The sequence below is a fragment of the Hyposmocoma kahamanoa genome, unplaced genomic scaffold, assembly GCF_003589595.1.
Source record: "Hyposmocoma kahamanoa isolate Upper Pololo Valley unplaced genomic scaffold, ASM358959v1 92, whole genome shotgun sequence".
Taxonomy (NCBI): domain Eukaryota; kingdom Metazoa; phylum Arthropoda; class Insecta; order Lepidoptera; family Cosmopterigidae; genus Hyposmocoma; species Hyposmocoma kahamanoa.
Genome location: NW_020654748.1, coordinates 1,884,891 through 1,907,737, shown reverse-complemented (window position 1 = coordinate 1,907,737; position 22,847 = coordinate 1,884,891). Strand labels below are relative to the sequence as shown.

Genomic DNA, 22,847 nt, shown 5'->3' with positions numbered 1-22,847 from the left:
GTGAAAGAACAATTCGGGGAAAGCCTCACTTTGCTGCCCTCAAATGATAACATTAAAGAGTTACAGACGATTTTGCGAGACAAGTAAGTGAGGTTAACCTGTGACTAGCCGTCACATCACACATTGTATTTTCACTTTTCTGGGCATGTGCTGTGTAAATTTATAAAAAAAAAATTTTTCCTGTAATAATCTGTGTATGTACTGTCGTTGTAGATTCTCCTCAGTGAATTCTGTCGGAATTTACCGGTCCATTTTTGACTAAAAACGCGTGTTCCTCAACTTGACATTGGCAAAATCGTTGATTACTTCGATGGGGCCGTAACATTTAAAAGAAGAAGAAGAATTCCGTCACGATCGTATAATACTCATGTCGTACCTAAAACATATTACAAGAGAAAAGCTTGATTAAATTATGTGTATTTGCACCATTCTTATAATGGCTAGGTAGAGAATATTAAAATCAGTTTGCTCTAAGAGATATACAGTTCAATTGGTACATGTTTATTTATTTATACTATAGTTACCTATTCATGATCATTCAAAATTGTTTAAATGAGATATTAGCTGAACACATGGGACAATTGTAGTTTGTAATAGGAAATTAATCTGTCTGATGGTGAAAATAGTGCATTAAATGTTACATTATGTTAAATCATATTATTCACAAAATTTTAAATCAAAACTTCAGGAACACCAGTCGCAGCGATTTCAAATTCTATGCAGACAGACTGATTCGACTTGTCATAGAGGAGAGCTTGAATAAACTGCCATTTACTGATTGTGAGGTGATTTTGTAGTTTAATTAAATTAATATTTGTTTGTATTACTCATTGACTTACAATTATATGGACGTCGGGTCCGCGCTAAAAAGTGTCCGAACTTATAGGGTGTTAAAATCGTATACAGAGCGTCATTCATGCTCTAGTCTTCGTTTGTTCGACTGACAGCGAAGCAAGCAAAATTAGTTCAACGTTTTAGCTTTTTCATATTCCTTTACATGTCACTACGTTTAAATAGGTTGACTTGGGACATTTTTTTTCGTGGTTTTTGTATTAGACCCGTCGTCCATTTATTTGTAAGTCAATGGTATTACTGTTATGTTTCTGTTGAACTAAATTATTACAATACCAGAGACCAAAACTATGTAATGATTGACATTCATTATGTTTCAGTATGGGAAATTAGTACCCACAAATTTAAATTAAGAACTTTAAAAAGTTTGTTTATTGAGATTTTTTGTGAAATAACTCCACTAGTTTTGTTATTATTATGAATGCAAAGATCGAACATACAGAAAAATGTTATCTACACACATATCATAATCCCTCTATAACATGTTCAAAAACCGCAAGTTACAACCAGCATAAAGATAAGCTATTTTGTTAAAACAAATTTCTTATCTGTGAAAATGTCATCATTGCTTAATAATAATGACTCTAAAACTGAACTTCGACTCACGCTACCCTGACAATATGTTACATTGACATGATTTTACTCAGCCATTACACTACTCCGATAATATATCACTTCAACATTTCTTTATTCAGACACTATGCTACTCTGACAACACAGACGAGATGTTTCTTAAAAAAATACTTGTACTCAAATAATCATCATTACAAACCCATGTCCGAGTGGCGTGTGTCAAAGTTCAATTTTAGAGCTTTTATCAAATTCGATTTTCTTATTATATTAAAATTTCGAACATCTATGAAAAACAAAACATTTTGATTCATCCTCAATTCTAATATCCGTCGAGATTAAGTTTTATGCGAAATGAAATCAACAGCAAACGATTTTGACAAATTTCACACGTTACTTGATATCAAACGATATGAATTTGGGGTTTGGGTTGGGGCTGACTCTAGTTTGTCTATGAATTAAAAAAAACTATGGTTTCGTGACATGCGTGTGAAAAGTTTTTATTTGCCACCATTTCACCAGAGTTGTAACATGCGGTTCCTGAACACATTATAGAGAGCTGAACACTATACACATGATATGTGTAGCTGTACATAGTTGGGCTTTAAACACTCGTGTTTTAATGGCTTTCATTATGTAATGGTCACATAAACTACTATTACTAACCCAATTTAAAAAAAAGGAGGAAGTTCTCAATTCATCTGTATGTTTTTTTTGTATGTATGTTACGTGATAACTCCGCCATTTGTGAACCAATTTTGATTATTCTTTTTTTGTTGGAAAGAAGGTACCTCAGATGTGGTCCCATTTAAATTTCAAGAAAATATTCCTCTAAGGGTGGGAAACTAGGGGATGAATGACTTTTGAGGTCGGTTTTTTTAACTGGAGGTTAGGTTATGTATTCATAAGCATAAAAAACTATAATTATTTCACAAAAAATCTCAACCTGTAAAGGTATCGGCTGCGGTGAGAAGTTTATTAAACAATCTCTCACTATATGTCACTAGCGGCGACGAAAGTCAGTACAAAGATCTATAACAAAAACACATAGAAGAATTTCGACGACTCGGTAACTGGATCCATGGCTCAGGTAGTTAGAGCAATGTTAGTGTGCAGCATGGACGTGGGTTCAAATCCCACCAGGTCGATGAAAAATTCTTCTGTGTTTGATCTTTGTAATCATAATAATTTATAAAGTTTGTTGAATTCAACAATTATAAACAATAGACAAGAAAAAAATTTATTAACATAAAATAAAAATTAAAAATGTTTTGTCAATCATTAATTTTATTTAATTAATTTGGTTTTTTAGGTGGTCACACCAACTGGAGCTCTGTACAAAGGCTTGAAATATGGTGCTGGTAACTGTGGAGTGTCCATTGTTCGGTCTGGAGAGGCTATGGAACAAGTTAGTTTAGTTTTTCCCTGCATTAATATATACCACCAAATGATTGTCATTAACTACAGATTTCTTACCACAATATAATTTCTTTTTATTTTCGTAATATTTTGGAACAGTTACATACTCCATGGTCACGGGTTGACTGGCCAGTGGCAGATGATAGCTTACTTTCGCTGTCGACGACTACCCTCATCTCGATTACTTGTGGCGTTACCATTGTCACTCGAATGTTTTCCGACAAACCACACTCACTGTATCCTAACGCGAAATTGAAGTTAAACTATTTTTGTTTTTTATTATTGTAAAGATATATAATTGTAGGCAAATTTCCAAGGGAACGTATTTTGGGTCTATTACGGTCACGACTTGAGATGATGGTACAGAATATGCGCGTTTGCAAGCTATCTAAGATAGTATGTCTGACTCAGTTAATGACGAAGTCTCAAATATGGATATATTTAAAACAGATATGTTCCAGAGAGTATGCGTAGGAACTTTACAATTTAGTTCCTTCTTCGATCTTCTACTAAGTGCTCACTCCATCCTTGTGCCATTAACAACCACCTATCCGAACAAAGCTTTTTCTTTCATCCATTCTTGATACGGAGTACAAGGCCAGCATCTGAAAGTTCAAGTTTAGGGCTATTCGGGGCTTGACCAAATATTAATTTACTGAACAAACGCGTAATATCGTCCGCCTCATTATTGGTTAACCTGAGGTGACATTGTGACCATGCGCCCATCTATTTTACATTATAAATGACATTGCAGGGCCTTCGCGACTGCTGTCGATCAATCCGTATTGGCAAGATCCTCGTGGAAAGCGACACAGACACGCACGAGGCCCATGTTGTTTATGCAAAGTTTCCAGAAGACATTGCCAGGAGGCAAGTTCTCTTGATGTATCCTATCATGTCTACTGGGAATACTGTCAAACAGGTAATGTTGACTATCAATGATTTTTCTTTGTAGTAATTTCGCGAAAGTACTTGTGGTCTTTTCGCAAAATTACTAAATTTTTTTTTTATAATAATAGGGGTTAAAGTATGAAATTGCCGATTTGTACTAAAAATCTAAATTGTTTATTTTTTAAATTTTTAACAAATTTATTTAATCAAAATAGTTGCCATTATTATCTATACATTGCTGCCATCTAAAATGCCTTTGCGATAGAACTCCGACGATCTAGACTGCACAAACTGTGTGAAAGCATTTTGTACTGCCTCCTGGGAAGAAAACTTCTTGTCACGTAGATAATTGTCCAAATCACGAAAAAAATGGTAGTCCGTTGGAGCAAGGTCTGGTGAATACGGAGGATGACGAATGGTTTCTAACTGCAGTTCCTGAAGGGTCAAAATGGTTTCTCGTGCTGTGTGAGGTCTTGCGTTGTCGTGGAGCAATAATGGTGAAGATCGATTCATGAGTCGGGGCTGTTTTACTGCTAGTTTTGTCAACATGGTTCGGAGTTCGGCACAATAGACATCTGCCGTTATTGCTTGACCAGATCGGAGAAAACTATAGTGAATAACACCATGCTGAGACCACCAAACAGTTACCATTACCTTTTTATTGGTAAGTTTTGCTGTTGTGGCATTTGACCTGGGGTCAGCCATTGCATTTTTTTTTCCGGTTATCATAAAGAATCCACTTTTCATCACATGTTACAATTCGATCCAATATTCCTTCATTTCTGTACCGGTTCAACAAGGCAACACTAGTTTCAACACGCGTTTCTTTCTGCAGATCAGTCAAATCATGAGGCACCCATTTTTCGTATTTTTTTATTTTATTGATTTGACGCAAGTGAGTCAATATTGTGGGTAAGGTAACGTATGCCGCTAATTCCTGGGTAGTTTGACTAGGATCGGCTTCCACTATCTCTCTTAATTCATCGTTATTCACCTGTGTGGGCGGTCTTCCTCGTGGCTCGTTCTTTAAGTCGAAATTTCCATCACGAAAGCGTTTAAACCAAAATCGCACGGTGCGTTCATTAGTAGACCCCTCTCCAAATATAATAGAATCCTAATAATTACACGTGTTCATTAAGTATTTATATGGATATAATATTATATTTTTTAATTAATTTACTAACTAGAATAATATTGAATATTTATTTAAAAAATATATTAAAAGCACTTAAAATGTAGTTTGGGCAGATATTTTTAAATAAGGTAACCAAGGTATTGAAATTGTGTGTCCAAGTTTATCGTTACCTAGTTAATAATTAGGTATATTCAGTGAGTCAGAATGGCGGGTGTACCTTAACGGATCCTGACAAATTTGGTATCAAAAAAATGTACCTAAATTTCTCTGTTTGAAAAATTTGTACCTCCATCAGAAATAAGTTATAGCAATATCAAAGGTACACCCGCCGTATTGACAGTAATTATGGCGGGTGTACTTCAGATTACCAGTTTTTATTTAATAACTATAAAAACTTATTATTAAAAAAATTTGAATCTTAATAGTACTCTAAAGTAAAAGAACTCCAACTTGATATGCTGGTTAGTTTCTGAGATATAAAGCTAAAATTGTGCTATTTCAGAGTGTCGTGTGCATATTAACGAATCCTAACAAATTTAGTACCAAAAAAGTGTACATGTAAATATAAAATGCAAAGAATGTAACAGGGCGCTGTCTTTACAAAAACCCGGAGTTGGTAATACGTATGAGTTCGTTGCTTTCAAGGACGAAGGTGGTCTAGTTTATCCCACCAAAGGTGCTATCCAAATGTGCAGAGTAGCTGAGTTAGAAATCCAAGATATAATAATCACGAAAATTTCACACAAGGCCGTCCTTAAGTAAACCTCTTCTGATTAATAAGATTTTACGATATTTTTCATTTTCAATTGTCCTGCCATTCATCAATTTGATCAATCACCAACAGAAAATCATCTAGTAAAATTAATTAAGGCAGCCGTAAGGTCATATATTGACATGCGTTTTCATTATTTAAGTTAATCGGTAAGATATTATAAAAAGTTGTTATATAATAAGTTCGTTTTATTGGAAGGACAATAATTCTAATATTTCAAGTCGATCAAAAATCAGTCTTACATTTTTTAAGTAATCTTTTTTAAAAACAAGTTTTAATAAAGACATAAAACTATCTTATTCTGGTGTTTTTCGGCTGTATTAATATTTCAGGACTACTTGTAATCGACACATACTTGAACAAACGTTACTCTATTTAGAATCGATTAATTTTCACGTTCAATCAATCGGTTTAGAGCGGAAGGAGGTTTCCCATCACTAAATGGTTCTTGTGACGTCATAGTGGGTACAAAAAATGTGGCACGCTTGGTTTTTATACAAATTGCTGTACTTGCGGTGTCTATCTACATATGTCTGTTGTATAGAATAAAGAGTTAAGCACCATCCAATCAAGTTGGCGAAAATGACATTATCTTGCTTAGTTGGTATGGCGTCTGACACGGTATGCTAGAAGACGCCGTTCGAATCCGGCCGGATCGAAATAATTTTTTCTGAGTGTTCGATCTTTGTATTAATAACAATTATAACAAACCAGAGGCGTAATTTCACAAAAAAATTAATTGAATATCAATTCAATAAAAATTTAAAATATAAGGCATTAATCTTTCTTTGAAATTAAATCGAGACAATATTTCCCAATTCCAGGCAGTAAATGTCCTAACACAACACGGTGTAAAAGAAGAACGGATCATCCTATCTAATTTGTTCTGCACACCAGCAGCCGTCCAAGCTGTAGTCGACTACGTACCAAAGATGAAGATATTGACTGCAGAACTACACCCTGTAGCTCCGAACCACTTTGGCATGAAGTACTTTGGAACCGATTGATATGAGTCCTTAGATAAACTCATTTGATAGAAGAGCAGGTTCTCAATTTTCCGACATCTTATCGTTTCTCAAAAAATTGATTGCCATAACATATTGTTTGTCATAACGCTTTTATTTCGAAAAATATGTGGTTATTGTTACTATATATCATAATTAATTACATAGTTTAGGTTATAAACCAATGAAATAATATAGAGAAATAGTCCAGAAGAAAATAGAATTATAAGAAATGCCGTACCTGAAAAGCATTATTATACTGTAAGTGCTATTTTTGTAATTTTACAGGAGACGTGATTTTGTGTCGAAATGCAGCATGTACAACATTCAGAATGGCTTGAAAAAAAAAACTAATTGAGTTTTAATAACATTTCGAGCTACAATAATTGTCATACAAACTGCTTTTCGACATAAAATCGCTTCCCCGTAAAATTACAAAAATGGCGCTTACAGTGTAATGCTCCTCAGGTACGGAATGATGTTATAAGAAAATATGTTATAGGTAAAGTAAATAAACAATTTTATGGTAAAAGATAAAGAATTCAGTTTACTCATACGTACATACACAATGTAATAATGGGCAAGTTAAATGTGCATCCTTGCTATGTTGTATAATTCCACACTTTTCTATAAACACGAATGTTAACGCGCAAAGACAGGCACAATCATTCAATGTTCACAAGTAAAATGTCAACGTTTTTGTTGATTTCTGAATTCATAATGGCGCCCGATCGATCTTTACAATTTTGCTATTGTAAAAAGAAATTGAAATTTTTAAAAATCCCAAAGATGTTAATTTTCTTTTAAAACTAGAAAATATTTCGCACCCCTTATGAAAGAATGGCATAAGTGGAGTTACGTCAAACACGTTTATTGCACCACTAGACTAGACTAACTCTAGCGACTATAATTGTAGATAGAGTTACAAGAATTGGAGAGGATGTGGGTTATATTTTTCTGTATCTAATGGAGCAATAAACATCTTTGACGTAACTCCACTTATGCCATTCTTCCATGAGGGATGCGATATGAGGTGCATTGTAATATTGATTTTATTGTATATCATGTTTTATATCCTAAATATCCTGTATATATAATGTTTTCTATCCTGTTAAAAGTGTTAATAATATGTGCATTTTTTGAAGCTATTTATTTGACTGAAAGTCTGTACAAAATGTTGATCGTTTTATTGTTCCTAATGTTATTAATGAGGATGTCAATCTTTTTAGTTTATAGATGAAATGTGTACTTTGCAATAGTATTACTATGTGAAGAATGTCCCATAAAACTTTTGTTATTCATCAAAAGGTGAGGCTTAGACCGGTTTGATTCCAGTCACAGATCTGCACCACTTTTAAAGGCCGCCGTGCTAAATCAAATGTTAGTGAAGTTTCAATTTATTTCACTAAACCGCTTTAAAAGCCAACCCATTAGAGGAATGGGAAGATTTAAAACTCGTATTCCCAGCATTATATAAACAAGCGCGAATATATCTAAACATTGTCGGTACCTCTGTACCCTGCGAAAGGCTGTTTTCCAAAGTGGGCGCAAACTGCATCTCGAAATCGTCTAAAAGGCAAACATTTAGAAAAACTAATATTTTTAAAAAAATTTAAAAAAGTCCGTTTTTATAACCCGCATTATAAAAACGGACTTTTTTCATAGAATTCTTTCTAAGACATTATCGTATCAATAAAGAATACCAATGCTTTTTACCGTTTTTATTTATTTTATTCTAAATTTTACAAAACACATCGGTAAGAGTAAGTACTTATCGGTACTTACTTACTTTTCAATCGATACTTCGGAGGTATCGTTTCATCGATACCGAGTAAGTACCGATAATGTATCGAGTAAAAGTATCGATACTTCAATGGTATCATTTCATCCCGAAGGACTAAAGAATATGCAGATATTTAAATGCGTGCGCCAGTTTAAGTGGCACTTCAAAAATTAATTTTTAATTGTAAATCAAACATTATTTCTAGTGGTAGTTAACGTTCGGGGCAGTAGTCATATTATGGGGAAAATCTTAACACCGCGATTCAGGAATTGTGCGTAACAGTACAACGTCATCTATTGATAATTTGCGGAACTATGGGTCTAGTAGAATAATGGTCAATTCGCAAAAAGGCTAACAGCGGAAATGGTGCAAACTCGCTAAACGACTAGTTCTGAAAATGGCTAATTTGGAAGACTACTTTTTTACCTCGGCGGGAGGCGGGACATTACAAAAATATCCGGTTTTACCTGTCGTAGACCTATTTTTGCTACTTGCCCCAGAGTAGATCTACTCGGTTAGGTTGAAATAAACCTAAATTTCACGGTAATAAATTTAGGATATTTGGTTTATTTGTTATCTTTGTAAGATCAGTAGAAAAAAAAATTAACACTAGTAACTAAACACCTACATAATTATATGTATAACAGTAATATGCGAATTTTTTATTTATTTATAATCATTTTCATCATGAAACCTTTTATTATACTGTTCATTATTATGATTAATTTTGAATCCTTTACATTAGAAGCTGTAAAAAAATTATTTTTTTGAAAAACTCCTTGACCGTTATGTCGTGCCTGTCTAATTTGTCAATAATACGTTTATATGTTTTGTTAAACATAATCTCTCTGTTCTGTTGTTTTTGCCTCTCAAATAAACTTTTCTTACTCTGTGTATCAAAATGTTTTGATTCCCCTCTTAATTTGTGAATCAAGTGAAATAGGCTAGGACGTTTTGCAATTACAACATTTAGGCGGCAATGCCAACCTTCTAATGCATTGGTGGTCTGGTGGTGCTGACCAGCACAACTTAATCAAGTTTTGATAATTATTTTTTGTTGGATAGAAGTATCTCGTTATTGGTCCCATTTAAATTTGAAGAAAGTATTCGACCTCTAAGGGTGACAAACTAGGGGAGGGCATGAATCCGGTTTCGCGTACTTTCCGGTAACCGATTTCAATAAAACTTGGCAATTCCACGAACTTTTGAGGTCGTTTTTTTTGTATTCTGTACTGAGATTATTTTAGTGCACCCCACTTAGTGATTTTTCCAAAAAACATAAGAAGTTGAATAACTTTTCAACCATAGATTTCCGGACCCCAATGCAGTAGTCAAATAGATTGGAAATACTCAATCCTACTTCCACATTTCGTTTTGATTTGACCATCACTTCCGGACTACCCTGTATACATAATTCAAGTTTCTATACATACAGTATTTTGTGTTTAAATTTTTTTTGATACGTCTCTAGGAAGTATTTTGTATTTGAAATACATGCATGCAAGAAAGTACTTTGCAATTTATATTCTGAGATAATACATATTTTGCTCAGGCCTAGGTGCTTTATTGTCCACGCCGCCTCGGTGTAATAAGGCCACATCTGAAAAATGACCGAGGTTTTAAGATTCTACGAACGAAATTAGTCTTTTTTGATTAAATTAGGGGTGTTAGGTCGCACAATGTGTGCTTAAACGTGAAACCACATAAGTGACATTTTTTACAAAAAAAATACAGCTGGTTAAACTCGTAATTTTTTTATTATTAGGTTTTCCTCCAGAAAGATTCTTTTGTGGACTTATGTGATTTTGCCTTCAAGCAGACGTATACATACCTACATGTTTTGTTTCATGTAGTTATACGAATTTCATGTGATAAAAGCACTTTTGACGTATTTCACGTGTGGTTTTATTATTAAGGATACGACTTAACATACAAATAAATAACAATAGTAATAGTTTTAATTATTTATTTCAGTTTCATAGTTTATACAATCTATGGATATACAAAGATTTTAATTAGATCAGATCACACAGCTAAGCATTTTAAATGTATACACGTATAAATTAAATGTTCAACATTTCTAATAATTTAACTCTTAAACAGTATGTTACCCTCGTTTTGTGTTCCCCGATCTAAAATGGTCATCACGCTATCCCTACAGCGATCTCAAGAACGGCCCACACAATAATATTGAAAATTCTTACTGTCATTTCTCAAACTACATTATCGTTAAAACGTGTCAACATTTGACAGTAATACCAAAATAGTGTCTGGGCCGTTGTCAACAGGTGTTACTCCTATAACAACACTAGAACTAATAATTAGAGTAGCCTGGTCTAAAAAGATGCACTTAATGTGTGAGACGGTGTAAAATGAAAACAAGATGTGTTAGATAATAAACATTTTATTTTGTAGTCTACTAATGTGACTTTTACATAGTGACGCTCAAAGTTACAACCAAGTTATAATTAATAAAATAGTGCAAAATTGGATTTGCGTACTCTTACACTGTACTGTGGTTTTGAGTACGCGTATAAATCGGCAAGAGTACGTAACTCCTTTTTTGATATGATTTCGTTTATAGGTCGCACAAATCACACACAAATTCTCCCAATCTCTCGTATCCAGTTCAAGCTTCACGACACCACAAATGGTAATTATTTATTCATGGAAAACCAAAAGCTTCTTACGTTTAATAAAAACAGGAAAATAAACAAAGCCAATTAGAGTAGTAGTGGTAAAGTAGGTATTGTGAGCATTCAGTCCAATCTTCACGTATATACATAGGCTCTTTGTAAGTCTCTTGGTATGGTATGGAGCTCTATATCTTTTTGGTAATGACATTTTTATCTGGTTTTTGGTCTTATTTTTTGTAATAATTAATTATTATAAAAAAAACAGTGATTCTAGCAACACATCTAGTTGCGTACTCTTACACACTTCACCCATTTCAGAAGAAAATTACTACGAACCCCATGACCAGAGCCGTTGGCAGTTTGACATCTAGACAAGGTTTTTAGCGATTTGGTACAAAGTGAGTTTTCAAAACATGTTTAACTTAGTCGCTGTCATAATTTGAAAACATCAAAAGGTTTTAAGGAAGTATATTCAGACTTGCGCAGTTTTTTAGTTTTCAATAATTTTTAAATATTTTTCCGCACAACAATCTCACACTTCCTGCCACTACTATATGACATTGAATGAAGTTAGTTACGTCTTGTAAACAACTTCACTGCAATCGATATAGTAATGCGTACTCTTATCGGATGCGACTTCGGAGACCAGGCTACCCTACTTGTAAAAATATCGATAAAATTCATTACATTATTGTAACACTTGATACTTATTCGAGAACAAAAATATTAATTATAATCTTTTATTATTAGTAAAAACTAGATGACTTTACTGTCACTTAATTTTAAAAAGTGTTAGGAAGCGACCTACCGATGGTGTATGGCAACACTATAGCTAGAAAATCTCAACTTCTGTGACATGGTCACACCACCGGCTTCCCTCATTAATAAGTGCGTACTCCCGTATATAAATAAATACTTAACATTTAACATATAATTACTTTTGTCAATAGATTTCTTATGACTATGTTACGATTTAGACAATACAAAGCACTAGGGCCCTTCGCTAATTGACGCGATGAAGTGCAAGCTCATTTAATATTAGTTACTATTATTATTAAAGGCAATGACCAATTAATGTGACCTGGTGGTAGTCGCGATGAATGGCAAGCAAGAGTCCCAGTAATAATAGACTTTGCTTTGATTATTAAAGAAAACCTGTTTAGATTGAGCTCACTCGTATCAATTAGCGTTAGGCTCTAAACATACACTCCCTTCATAGAGTAAAAACGTTTGAAGTATATCTTGTCGCATATATTCCTCATAAATACATAAAAAACAAAATGTATACCTTTGATATTGACTTAGATATGTTACTAAGGCATCGTGTGAAACGCTCTAGGTAAATTGACATAATTCTACAGGACTAATACAACAGCCAAAGCGATACAATATGGCAATAGCATATACATACATAATGTAGAAATATTTCAATAAATAATAGGTTTTGTGGATGTGTAAATAGCCTAACTAAAACAGACAAAATATAAACACCTTAAATAAATAAAGAGAGTAGAAGAAAAAGCGAAATTGTTTAAATACTTTACATGTTTTGTGCATCCACTTTCTTTTTTTGTGATTTTTGTTTTTTTTTTTGTATAAAAATATAATCAACAACGCTTTTAAGTAACAAGTAACTAGGGTTGGACCTATGAGAAGTAATTAGTTCTTAAGGTCAGGCAGATCGCCGAGTGAATCCTGCGCATTGAAGCACCAGTCTCTCGCTTTAACGATTAACGGTAGAACCGTATCAACGCTGTACAAGCACAAAAACAAAGTTACAGTCGAATTGATTACCTTAAAATTCTGTATTAGTTGACACTCGTGCTTGCTGGCCTTCGTATTCGAAGACAATTAAGTCAAAATTATATTTGTCTAGATTGTTTTTCGAATATGAAGACTAAATTACCCCTCTTTGCAGACTTATTTAACACATAAATATTTCCGAAAAAGGGACAGCGTTAAAGGCAAATTTGAAATTAGTTAACGATGCCAAGATGTGAAGCAAAGGACAGGTTCTGTGATGTTGTGTGAGTGTATTTACATGAGTTTCTGCTTGGCGCACTCGGGGCAGATGATGTCCTGGCCGTCGGTGATGAAGCCCTTGCCGACCAGGCTGGTCTTGCACTGCGCGCAGATGAAGCAGTCGTTGTGCCAGTGGCGGTCCTCGAACGAGATGAAGCGGGTGCCACCGATGCCTGAAAGATAAATGTATTTTTTTTAAATAAAAACCAAGGTTATTGTTACAACTTAGTGGTGCCATTCTTAATTGAACCGACTTGGATATAAATGTTATTCTTTTACATTGATTTACAATTATATGGACGTCGGGTCCGCGCTAAAAAGTGTCCGAACTTATAGGGCGTTAAAATCGTATACAGAGCGTCATTCACGCTTTAGTCTTCGTTTGTTCGACTGACAGCGAAGCAAGTAAAATTAGACAGTACTGCGATGACATTACAACTTAAATTCAACGTGTTATAATAATAATAACGCTCACACTCAACATAGCCCCGCACTAGGGAAACCCTGTGTCGCGGGTGCCATGGACACACACATAGACAACCACAAATTACACCCAAACTCACGAGAGAAATAAATGTAGGCCATACAAATATTTCTCCCGGCCCGGGAATCGAACCTGGGACCTCTGCGTGGCAGTCCGGCATGGTAACCGTTCGGCCACGGAGGCAGTTAGCTTTTTCATATTCCTTTACATGTCACTAAGTTTAAATAGGTTGACTTGGGACATTTTTTTCGTGGTTTTTGTATTAGACCCGTCCTCCATTTATTTGTAAGTCAATGTTCTTTTACAAGTAAGTAGATGATAGTTCCGTCCATCACCGTGATCACAGCCAGATGCATTGTCTAGAGGACTGTGAATAGAGTTTGTCTCGTCAACCACGAGGATAACTCTCAAGGCGAACTCAGAATTCGCACGGCCGTCACAAGTGTATTTAAATATTTTAATACTTAGATCACATTTTTTTTACTATTCAGGCTTGTTTCATTGCACATCCTGTACATCTACTGATACTCTTTTCAGTCTCATCTTCTAAGGATGGCTTAAACTCAATATTCGTGACCCACTGCTGTTCGATTCAGTATTACTGTAGCTTACCGGTAATGGGCTTGGTGCAAGAAGTGCAGCGCTTAGCGAAGAGCTCTCCGAAGCACTCAGCGCAGTATGGTTTCTCGTCGCGCGATGTGAACCGCTGGCCAGCCAGAGAGGTATTGCAGTTTGTGCAAGTGAAGCATTCGCGGTGCCATGGCTCGTTCTTGTACGTGACGCCGCCTTGCGTGATGATCTGGAATTGAAATGTGAAACATTACGTCACCAAATTCCCCGAGCTCGCCTCAAAAGCTGTAAGTTTCCAGTGCACCACAAAGGCTACACGAGTGACTATCCAACTGTCACTAGATGTGTACCGTGGAAATAGAAAAATCTCCCACCACCGGTTTCATCATCTCTCAAAAACAACTACCACTAGAAATTTGGGTGTTCCGTCTTACAGATAATTCCAATTTCAATTCAGCCAATTCCAATTTTTTCAAGTTTTCTTTTACAGTTAGTGCAGCTCGTATGTGGTATAAATTACCTGCTGGCATCCGTGACAGTTCATCGGTTGCATTATTCAAACGCAAATAAAAGAGCACTTCCTGTTAAACTATATGTGCAATAAATAATTATATATAATTTCGTTAATCTGGTAATAGTGGTCGATGCAATGTTTGAGATCAGATATTGGATAAATTGGTGTGTTGTTATTACATACATATTTCACGCCTTTGGATTCCTCTTGGGTAGGAAGAGGCTATCGATCGACACTTTCGAGAACATTCTCGACTTGACCTGTAAACGGCTTTTATGACCGTCCACTTCCAAAGTTGCATATTTGTGAAATAATTATGGCAAATCTATTGTTTCTACGTTTTCTATAGCCAAAAACGAACTTGACGAAAATGAAGGCTGACACACTCAATACCCTGCAGGATGATTTTAATTAAAATCGGAATGGATGCGATCGGGTAGCCCATCCGAGTCTCGAAATCAGATGGGTTTCCGAGCGCGAAGATGAACCTGATTCCTACTATATCTTTCTAATTTGTGAGTTAAATTAACCACTGTTCCGATTTGAAATGTCAAAGTTTCCGATCGGCCAGTTGTGAACCGCAATTATGCGTTTCGACTCGGAAGAGACGCATTTTCCGGTCGGAAGAGGCAATAAAAATCAAGCTGCTAGTGTCCTCTAGTATAGCACGTGTTCAAAATAGGATACTCATAGTTATATTTTCCCCAGTGATGGGGAAATTCGGGTGCAAATGGTGCAATTATAAATGATGTTGGGAAGCGTTTGTCGTTTGCACTGCGAGAGACGCAGGCCCTTTGGAGACATTGCGAGCGGATTTCAGCATCACCTAAAGACCCTGCGCTCGTGTGCGCCGCACACAATGCACCACAGGTAAAGCCGACACGGCTAACAATAGTGCTAATGATTTTTTGGAGAACTAACCTTGTTGCATTTGACGCAGCGTGTGGCGAACTTGTCTTCATAGCAGCCAGCGCAGTAGATCTCTTGCTCCCTGGGGATAAAGGACTTGGTGCCGATAGGGTTCTTGCACACTACGCAGCAGAAACACTTCTCGTGCCACTGCCGGGTCTTGTATTCCATCTTTTTCGTGCCTGATGGACAAGAAAATTACTTTTATAAATGGATGGTTCAACCAAATATCCTTGAAGATATATCAAGATGTATCTTTAGCGTTGATGATTTTTAATATGATTTTAACGTAACTTATAAAGGAGACATTTATAGCACTAAATATATTTGTTTAAGCTCTACGAAGACTACGACAAACTGTCTTTCTAGAAGTTGCGTTAACGGCCTGGCAACAATATGTCTCTAGCCTGTGATGGAATGTATACCATATGCATTATCTAAACCAAACGTAGCTGCTTCAAAGGCAAATAAAAAAAAAACGCCCCCCGCGTTATGAAATACTTCTATTTTCATGAAAAAGAAACTTTATCTAGCTATCCACTTCTTGATATAAATAAATAAATAATAAATAAATAAATCTTTATTGTTTCTCTCACAAAGTCTTAGTATAAATACAAAAACAGTGCTTAATTATCTAAATAGTACAATATTTAAGTCTGTGTGAGAGACTGGCATCCGTACTAGGAGACCTGTATTACAGATCACCAGCCCCTCCACACTCCGGACCAAAGACAAGTACAGCTTACTTATACTTAGATAGTTACATCAAGAAATGACTTATTAATAGACTTAAGGCGCGAGGGTGTGTGTATGTGTGTGAAGGTGTGTGCGTGCGTGCGTGTGTGTATGTGTATTTGCGTGTGCGTGTGTGTGTTCTGTGTGTGACAGAGAGTGTGATTGACTATGCAAGGTGTATACAAAACCCAACTTACCAAAATAATGAAATAACGATATTAATTTAGTATTACTCATTTTAAGTTGAGATAATTCACAGATTTTAAGATTAATCATAATTTAGATTTTATAATTAACTATTACGTAAAAGTGAGCGTCGGATATTTTTTCTTGTAAAGGGGTCGATAGTCCATAAAAGGTTGGGAACCTATGATCTAAACTAACTAAAATCTGGCCTAGCTGTTAATTAACAGTCGATTTCGTATAAACTATGGCTTTATCTCATTGACCTACCAATACCAACAAATTTATTATTATTATTATTTAGAACAAATACTGCATAGTATTCGTGCAACAGCGTCTAGTCGTTAGCTTATTCCATTCTAGTACTTAGTTTACTAACATTGAATGAAATTGATTAGTTTTGGTCAGTAGCTCAGAGAAGAAATAAATATTGAATGCTATGCGCTCGCAATAAAACGATGTTTCATATAAAATGGTCTTGACGGTTGTTTCTATGATTATAAAAGAAAGATACGATTATGGTATTTGCTTTATCGTTTGTGAAGGATACATTTTAAGAGCTCGAGAAAGAGTTTGTCCAGGGAAATACTGCCACGTTACCTATTTCTGCCGCAAAGCAGTAATGTCAGCATGATTGCGTTCTGGTTTTGAAGCTGGTGAAATTACAGGTACATGGGTCTTGTCAACATACGTCCCAGGGTGACGGGCGCAGTGGCAGTACCCCTCATATCTTTGTGATTTAAAGCTCTGACTGGCACTGCAACTGTTATGGATAGGCGTGTTGCTTAACACCAGGCGCACGACTTGTTCGTCCCGTCTCTTGGTCTCATAAAAAGAGAAGTCGCCCATCTACGGCCCATGACTTTGAATAGAATAGAATAGAATAGAATACATTTATTACAAAACACCACAACACAATAAACAGTAAAAAATTAAAAGTAAAAAAAATTAAAATAAAACAGAACTAAATTAAACTTAAAACAAACTAAATTAAAACAAACAGAAAATGAATAACAAAAAGAAAACTAAATAAAATTAATTAAAAATAAAATCTTGGCAATAAATAATTATTCGACCATAAAGCTGGTCAACACTATTGCTGTACGAAGTAGATGTTATGTGTGCGGCTGTGGCGTATGTAATAGGATCCACTCAGCTAATGTCACCGCCGGGACAAGGCTGTGACGCTGATTTTCAGTGGACCCTAAAACCGAGTGAGTACCGGACGTGTGTGTCGCGTTTAAACTAAAATAAATTACGTATATATTTCTATAATGTAGTATGGTGTGTTCTCTTATATTTATAAAATACTTCAATAATTCATTTGATACATAATATATGCAGTGATAAGCATATGTAATGTAATGTCTATTATTTACAACAAACAAAAATGGGACTTATTTAGTTATAAAAGACATCGATTGCGAGATTTATGTCACGTGGGCGACGCAAGACGAGCGACTTTGACAATGTCGACTGCCGATCTCATATCAGGATGTCCCACGTTTTTGTAGGTACTAGGACTGTATTTCCGCGTTCCGAAGAAAAAAGTCTCAGGCTAAGCTACCAAGTCTTGTCACCTAAATCCGCTAGTATACGTGGACATACCAGGTTTACGTACATATACAATAAAGAAAGTACTTGGCAATCTGTCGGCGTTTGACGTGGAAATGATAAAGAAAAGTTTCTAATTTACATGAAGCTCGATTACAAAAGTAAAATCGAATCTATGGTTCGCAGCTCTAGTAGTCTACGTTGCCATTAAAAAAAAAATAACAAAACAAATAAGTCAGTCAGAAAGTAAAGGTTAAAAAAAACCTATTCACGGTATTGATTTTAAAGATAAATCATTTACCACAAGAAATAAATACGTGAATGGTTTAACTATATAGATTACACCAACACCATTGGGTTTCAAATAATTTACTAATTATTTTTAAACTATAATGTCAAAGTGACATTTTGTACTTAAATGGTAAAAAATAAATACTAAGGAGAAAAGAGAAATTTTGTTTTTGTTTTAATTTACCTATATAATAGATATACCAAAAAAGCGTGTTACAAATTTTCTAGAGCTTTCTAGCTCTAACAAATCGGGCGCTCACCTCAAACAAGTATACCATTACATTCATCGGGCATATTTAGCATGAAAACTTGATGTTTCCGAAGGAACCTGACCGAATCCCCCGTTTTTCGAATAATGTTCGATGTTTATAACGTCGTAAATCGTATTGTTGGCGTGCCGACTATATATCGATATGTTTTTTGTGCCCTTGACGTTTGATGGTTTTGATAGAGTTGTGGATCATGGGTGTTATTCATTGTCCAATCTTCAAAGTACGTATCTAAAGACTTCTAGAAGCATTCGAAGAATTTATCGGTTGTAACAAGGATGTATTTACAGGTGCTACCAGGAAGTTGAAACTTTACTATCAAGTCTTGTTTACTTGCTCCGCTATTTATTTTGTGACAACCTTTTGTTTATAATTAAAACATGATCTAGACCACAAACGCCATTGGTTGACAATAACAAGAATGCTGTCAGTACTAACCGGCCGTTGCCTGCACGCAACAATAAACTTTAAGGTGGTAACGCGTCAAACTTTATTGATAGTACGTAGGTGTGTACAATATTATGCCAATGTGATTTTTATTGTGTTTCTATATTTAAAATAAAAAAATAAATCATTACATAATTATTGATATCGTTGTAGAATAACTAGATAAGACATTATAAATATGTTACAGGTATTATGAAGTTTTAGGTAAAAGTTGGTACAGTTTGCGGAATATTACTTAGACCGATCCGACTTACTTTTAGAGAAGAAAAGAAATATAACAAAAGATTTATTCTATTCTTATTTTCTCTCGTTAAGGCATGTGCCATCTGTGTAAACTCTGTACGCAGCCAGAAAGATTACAACTAACATATGAAATTAAAATTTACAATATTGTGCAACAATATTTTTTAAAGTACGAGTTTACGACCCTATCGAAGAAACCCTATCGAAACTGGCTGATTGATACTATTCATCTGCCTCAATAATATTTCGTAAACGGTAGTATGTTTTTTCGCAAAATGCTAAAGAAACCTACACCCGGCTCTGCACAAAGGTAGTTTTATTGCTGGCATTGAAATTTGTGATATTAGAAAGAAGCACGCGAGTCGATGCAACCAAAATAGGATCAAATTTGAATGCAATCGCGTAAACGCTTTGCAAAGGTCATCGGCTATTGATTCGAAAACAAGGGAGAAAGTTGGAATTTGAATAAAACGTGCAGTATTCCTTCGCCACAGTCTTTTATATAGTTGTTGAATAACTTAGAAAAGGCAAAAGAAACTCCGTTTGTTAAAATCCACATCAAGACGAAACAAAAAACTATCTAATATTTATTAGTGACAATTATTACGATATGTTTGTATCAGAAACACATAAAATGTCAATGTCAAAAGAAAAGTCACAAACCAGAAATCCACCGGTCAAATTCTAAGTAGGTAATAAATGCGTGTCTTCCCTAACTTGACGTAGGCGGAATCTTCGATTGTATCCCCTTCGTCCATTTGAACCCCCTGCTACAATCCCTGAGGGGTTTATGTGGATTTTTTGTCCACATATATCCCTTATTAATAACGACGTAAACAGAATCCACTAGGAGATTCAGTTGAATTAAAGTAAAAAGGGTAATTAAGCAATAGAGCGCCATGTGAAAGAGTTTGTCCAGGGTAGTATTGCCACGTTACCTATTTCCGCCGCCAAGCAGTAATCTCAGCATTACTGTGTTCCGGTTTTGAAGGGTAAAGGTGCTGGTGATTTTACAGGCACATGGGACTTGTCAACTTACGTCTCAGGGTGACTCACGCAGTGGCAGTGCCACTCAGATCTTTGCGATTTTAGACTCTGACTGGCGCTGCAACTGTTATGGACAGGCGTGTAGCTTACCATCAGGCGCACGACAATACAACGTATTTACTTATTTTTAATTTACATTGTCTAGATCCCTTCGGGGTAGTGGTCGATGGAGCTACATTACTTTAAAAAAGAAGAAAGAAGAAACCAAATCGTTTTGAAAAAGATTTTTCTTTGTGTTTGTTTTGTTTTCTCATTGTTTGTCATTTGTAGTAGAAGAATTCTAATGTTCCTTAATTATTCAGATGTACCTTACCTAATTTGTAAATTTTCTTGAAACCAGTAGTTGAAACTTGAAACTGAGATATTTATATTGTAATTATGATATTTATTATTCTGCTAAAATCTAGTTGCAATGGCATCACAAAACACTCTGTACCTATTAGAATGTTATATATTTGTTAAAGTACTCGGAAATTGTAATATAAACTAAACACGTTAAACAAGTTTAAATGGAAAAGTAACTTTTTGGATCAGTTATTACCGTAAAGTAGCGTGACAATAATAAAGCGTTCCGTGACGGCCTCAAGTCCCGAAGGGCGGTCTGGTTAAGTTAGGAAATTTGTTTTCAAAATACAAGACGAGTGAAGAATAAAAATAAGAAAAAACAATGTAAACTTACAGTAATATTTTTTTCACCTCACTAGCTCGGAAAGGCTTTCTTTCTCACTAGAAATCTGCGCGCAAAAGCGTTTTTTTCCACGCCAGCATGGAAAAGGATATTGAAATTCGAACGTGAGAATGACCTGTGGTGCAACTAACTTTTTCTCTCGATGAAAAAAAAAAAGATAATGACACGTAGAACTACGCGATTTGTCGTACGTTACTTAATTATATAATATAAATTCGTTGGTACATTTTATTCTTATTATTGTTGACATTAAATTGACAATGATAACTAATTGTGTTTATTAAATTATTTCGATTCGTCGCAAAAATAAAATAATTTCAATAATCAATTAATCACACATAATTGATAGCACAAGCAAGAATAAAAATTGATGAGGTGCAAATTCAGATCGCAACACAAAACGGCATAAAAAAACTGATGTTCTATAGTTCAATTGTTTTTGTTTCATCTACCGTTTTCCTCGCTGTAGTGAGGTGAAAAATTTTGTATTTCGCTCGGTAGCAAAGTTATTTTGCGTCTCGTGGCTTGAAACCCTCGCTATGCTCAGGAATCTATTTTTGATTCTTAGCTTCCTTCCCTTGCTCAGGTTTCACAACTTTGTAGCCTTGCATAACAAATAACTATTTTTATGATACCAAGCGACACGCCTATCCATAACAGTTGCAGTGCCATTCAGAGCTTTAAATCGCAAAGATCTAATGGGCACTGCACTGCGCCCGTCACCCTGAGACATAACCTCAGTGCTCCCGTGGTCGGCCCGTGCGGACATACTTGTTTGGCACAAACAGATCGACGTTGCTCAGTGTTCTAATTTTTTATCACTGCGTTTACGTAAAAGAAACCATTTTTTAGCGAATAAGTAAATTTTGAGTAGACGGACAAAAGAAACGTTACGTTTCTGAAGCGTTACGCTTCCACATTTCGCAATTGAAACCACATGCTGTCGTAATTCAAAAACGGCCGAATTGAAAAACACGATTTGAAAGTTCCAAAGCAAAAATACCGAATGGATATTGTTGTAAATAATATATGATTATTTTTATTAATTAATAATACTTATTTATCTATTCTTTTTTAATTTTTAACCGACTTCCAAAGAAGGAGGAGGTTCTCAATTCGACTGGTTTTTTTTGTATGTATGTTACGCGATAACTCCAGTACTTGCAAACCGATTTTGATGGTTCTTTTTTTGTTGGAAAAAGAGTTTCAGTATGGGTCCCATTTAAATTTGAAGAAAATATTCACCTCTAAGGGTGGCAAACTAGGGAATGAATCCGGTTTCGCGTACTTTCCGGTGACCGATTTCAATAGAACTTGGCAAATAGATGTAATTCCATGCACTTTTGAGGTCGGTTTATTCTTTTATATAAAGTTATTAAATCGTGTTTTCTCAATTCCACAATTTTGAGTTACAACAGTGTTGGGTATCGTACTGCATACTTATTTCCTGAACACTCTTACTTGAGCCTTTTCTAGGCGAGAGTGAATAGGCATTATTTAGGTATGCATGCTCCATGGTCGTCTGAATGATCATGAAAATTGAATACGACTATTTTCATAAACAACTCTTTCGATTAAAGCGACTTTTATACATTTTCTTCTGCGAAATTTCGTTGTGTTTGGTATTAGGGAGCCATACATAATTACAGATAGAGCAGAAAATAAATATAAACATATATTTTACATTACTTCTTTTAGACCTTTGCAAAGTTCGAAACCCTTTCTTAGTAATGAGGACAACCGTAGAAATGCAATCGTTGAGTAGATCATTAATAACCATAGACAAGTAGAAGAATAGATTAAATCAATTACATATAAAATACTAGTGA

The 22,847-nt window shown here is 35.1% G+C and overlaps 2 protein-coding genes across 6 annotated transcripts in view; one reads left to right on the top strand and one right to left on the bottom strand.

The window, feature by feature from the left end:
* Positions 1 to 3: 3 nt before the first annotated feature.
* LOC113236634 (uracil phosphoribosyltransferase homolog) lies at positions 4 to 6,883 on the top strand (the record flags this gene model as incomplete). Its single annotated transcript, XM_026472796.1, has 5 exons — positions 4 to 83; positions 689 to 785; positions 2,735 to 2,830; positions 3,596 to 3,763; positions 6,464 to 6,883. Coding segments are annotated over 5 exons (624 nt in total), but the record flags the coding sequence as incomplete, so codon positions are not given.
* Positions 6,884 to 12,571: 5,688 nt separating this feature from the next.
* Positions 12,572 to 22,847, bottom strand: part of LOC113236803 (four and a half LIM domains protein 2) — a 147,921-nt gene continuing 137,645 nt past the window's right edge. For all 5 annotated transcript variants that reach the window (XM_026472993.1, XM_026472995.1, XM_026472997.1 and 2 more), the window contains 3 exons: positions 15,574 to 15,743; positions 14,181 to 14,367; positions 12,572 to 13,257 (listed from right to left, as the gene is read on the bottom strand). In XM_026472993.1, coding sequence (XP_026328778.1) covers positions 13,100 to 13,257; positions 14,181 to 14,367; positions 15,574 to 15,743 — 515 coding nt within the window. In that variant the 3' untranslated portion in view covers positions 12,572 to 13,099. The remainder of the gene's footprint in view (positions 13,258 to 14,180; positions 14,368 to 15,573; positions 15,744 to 22,847) is intronic.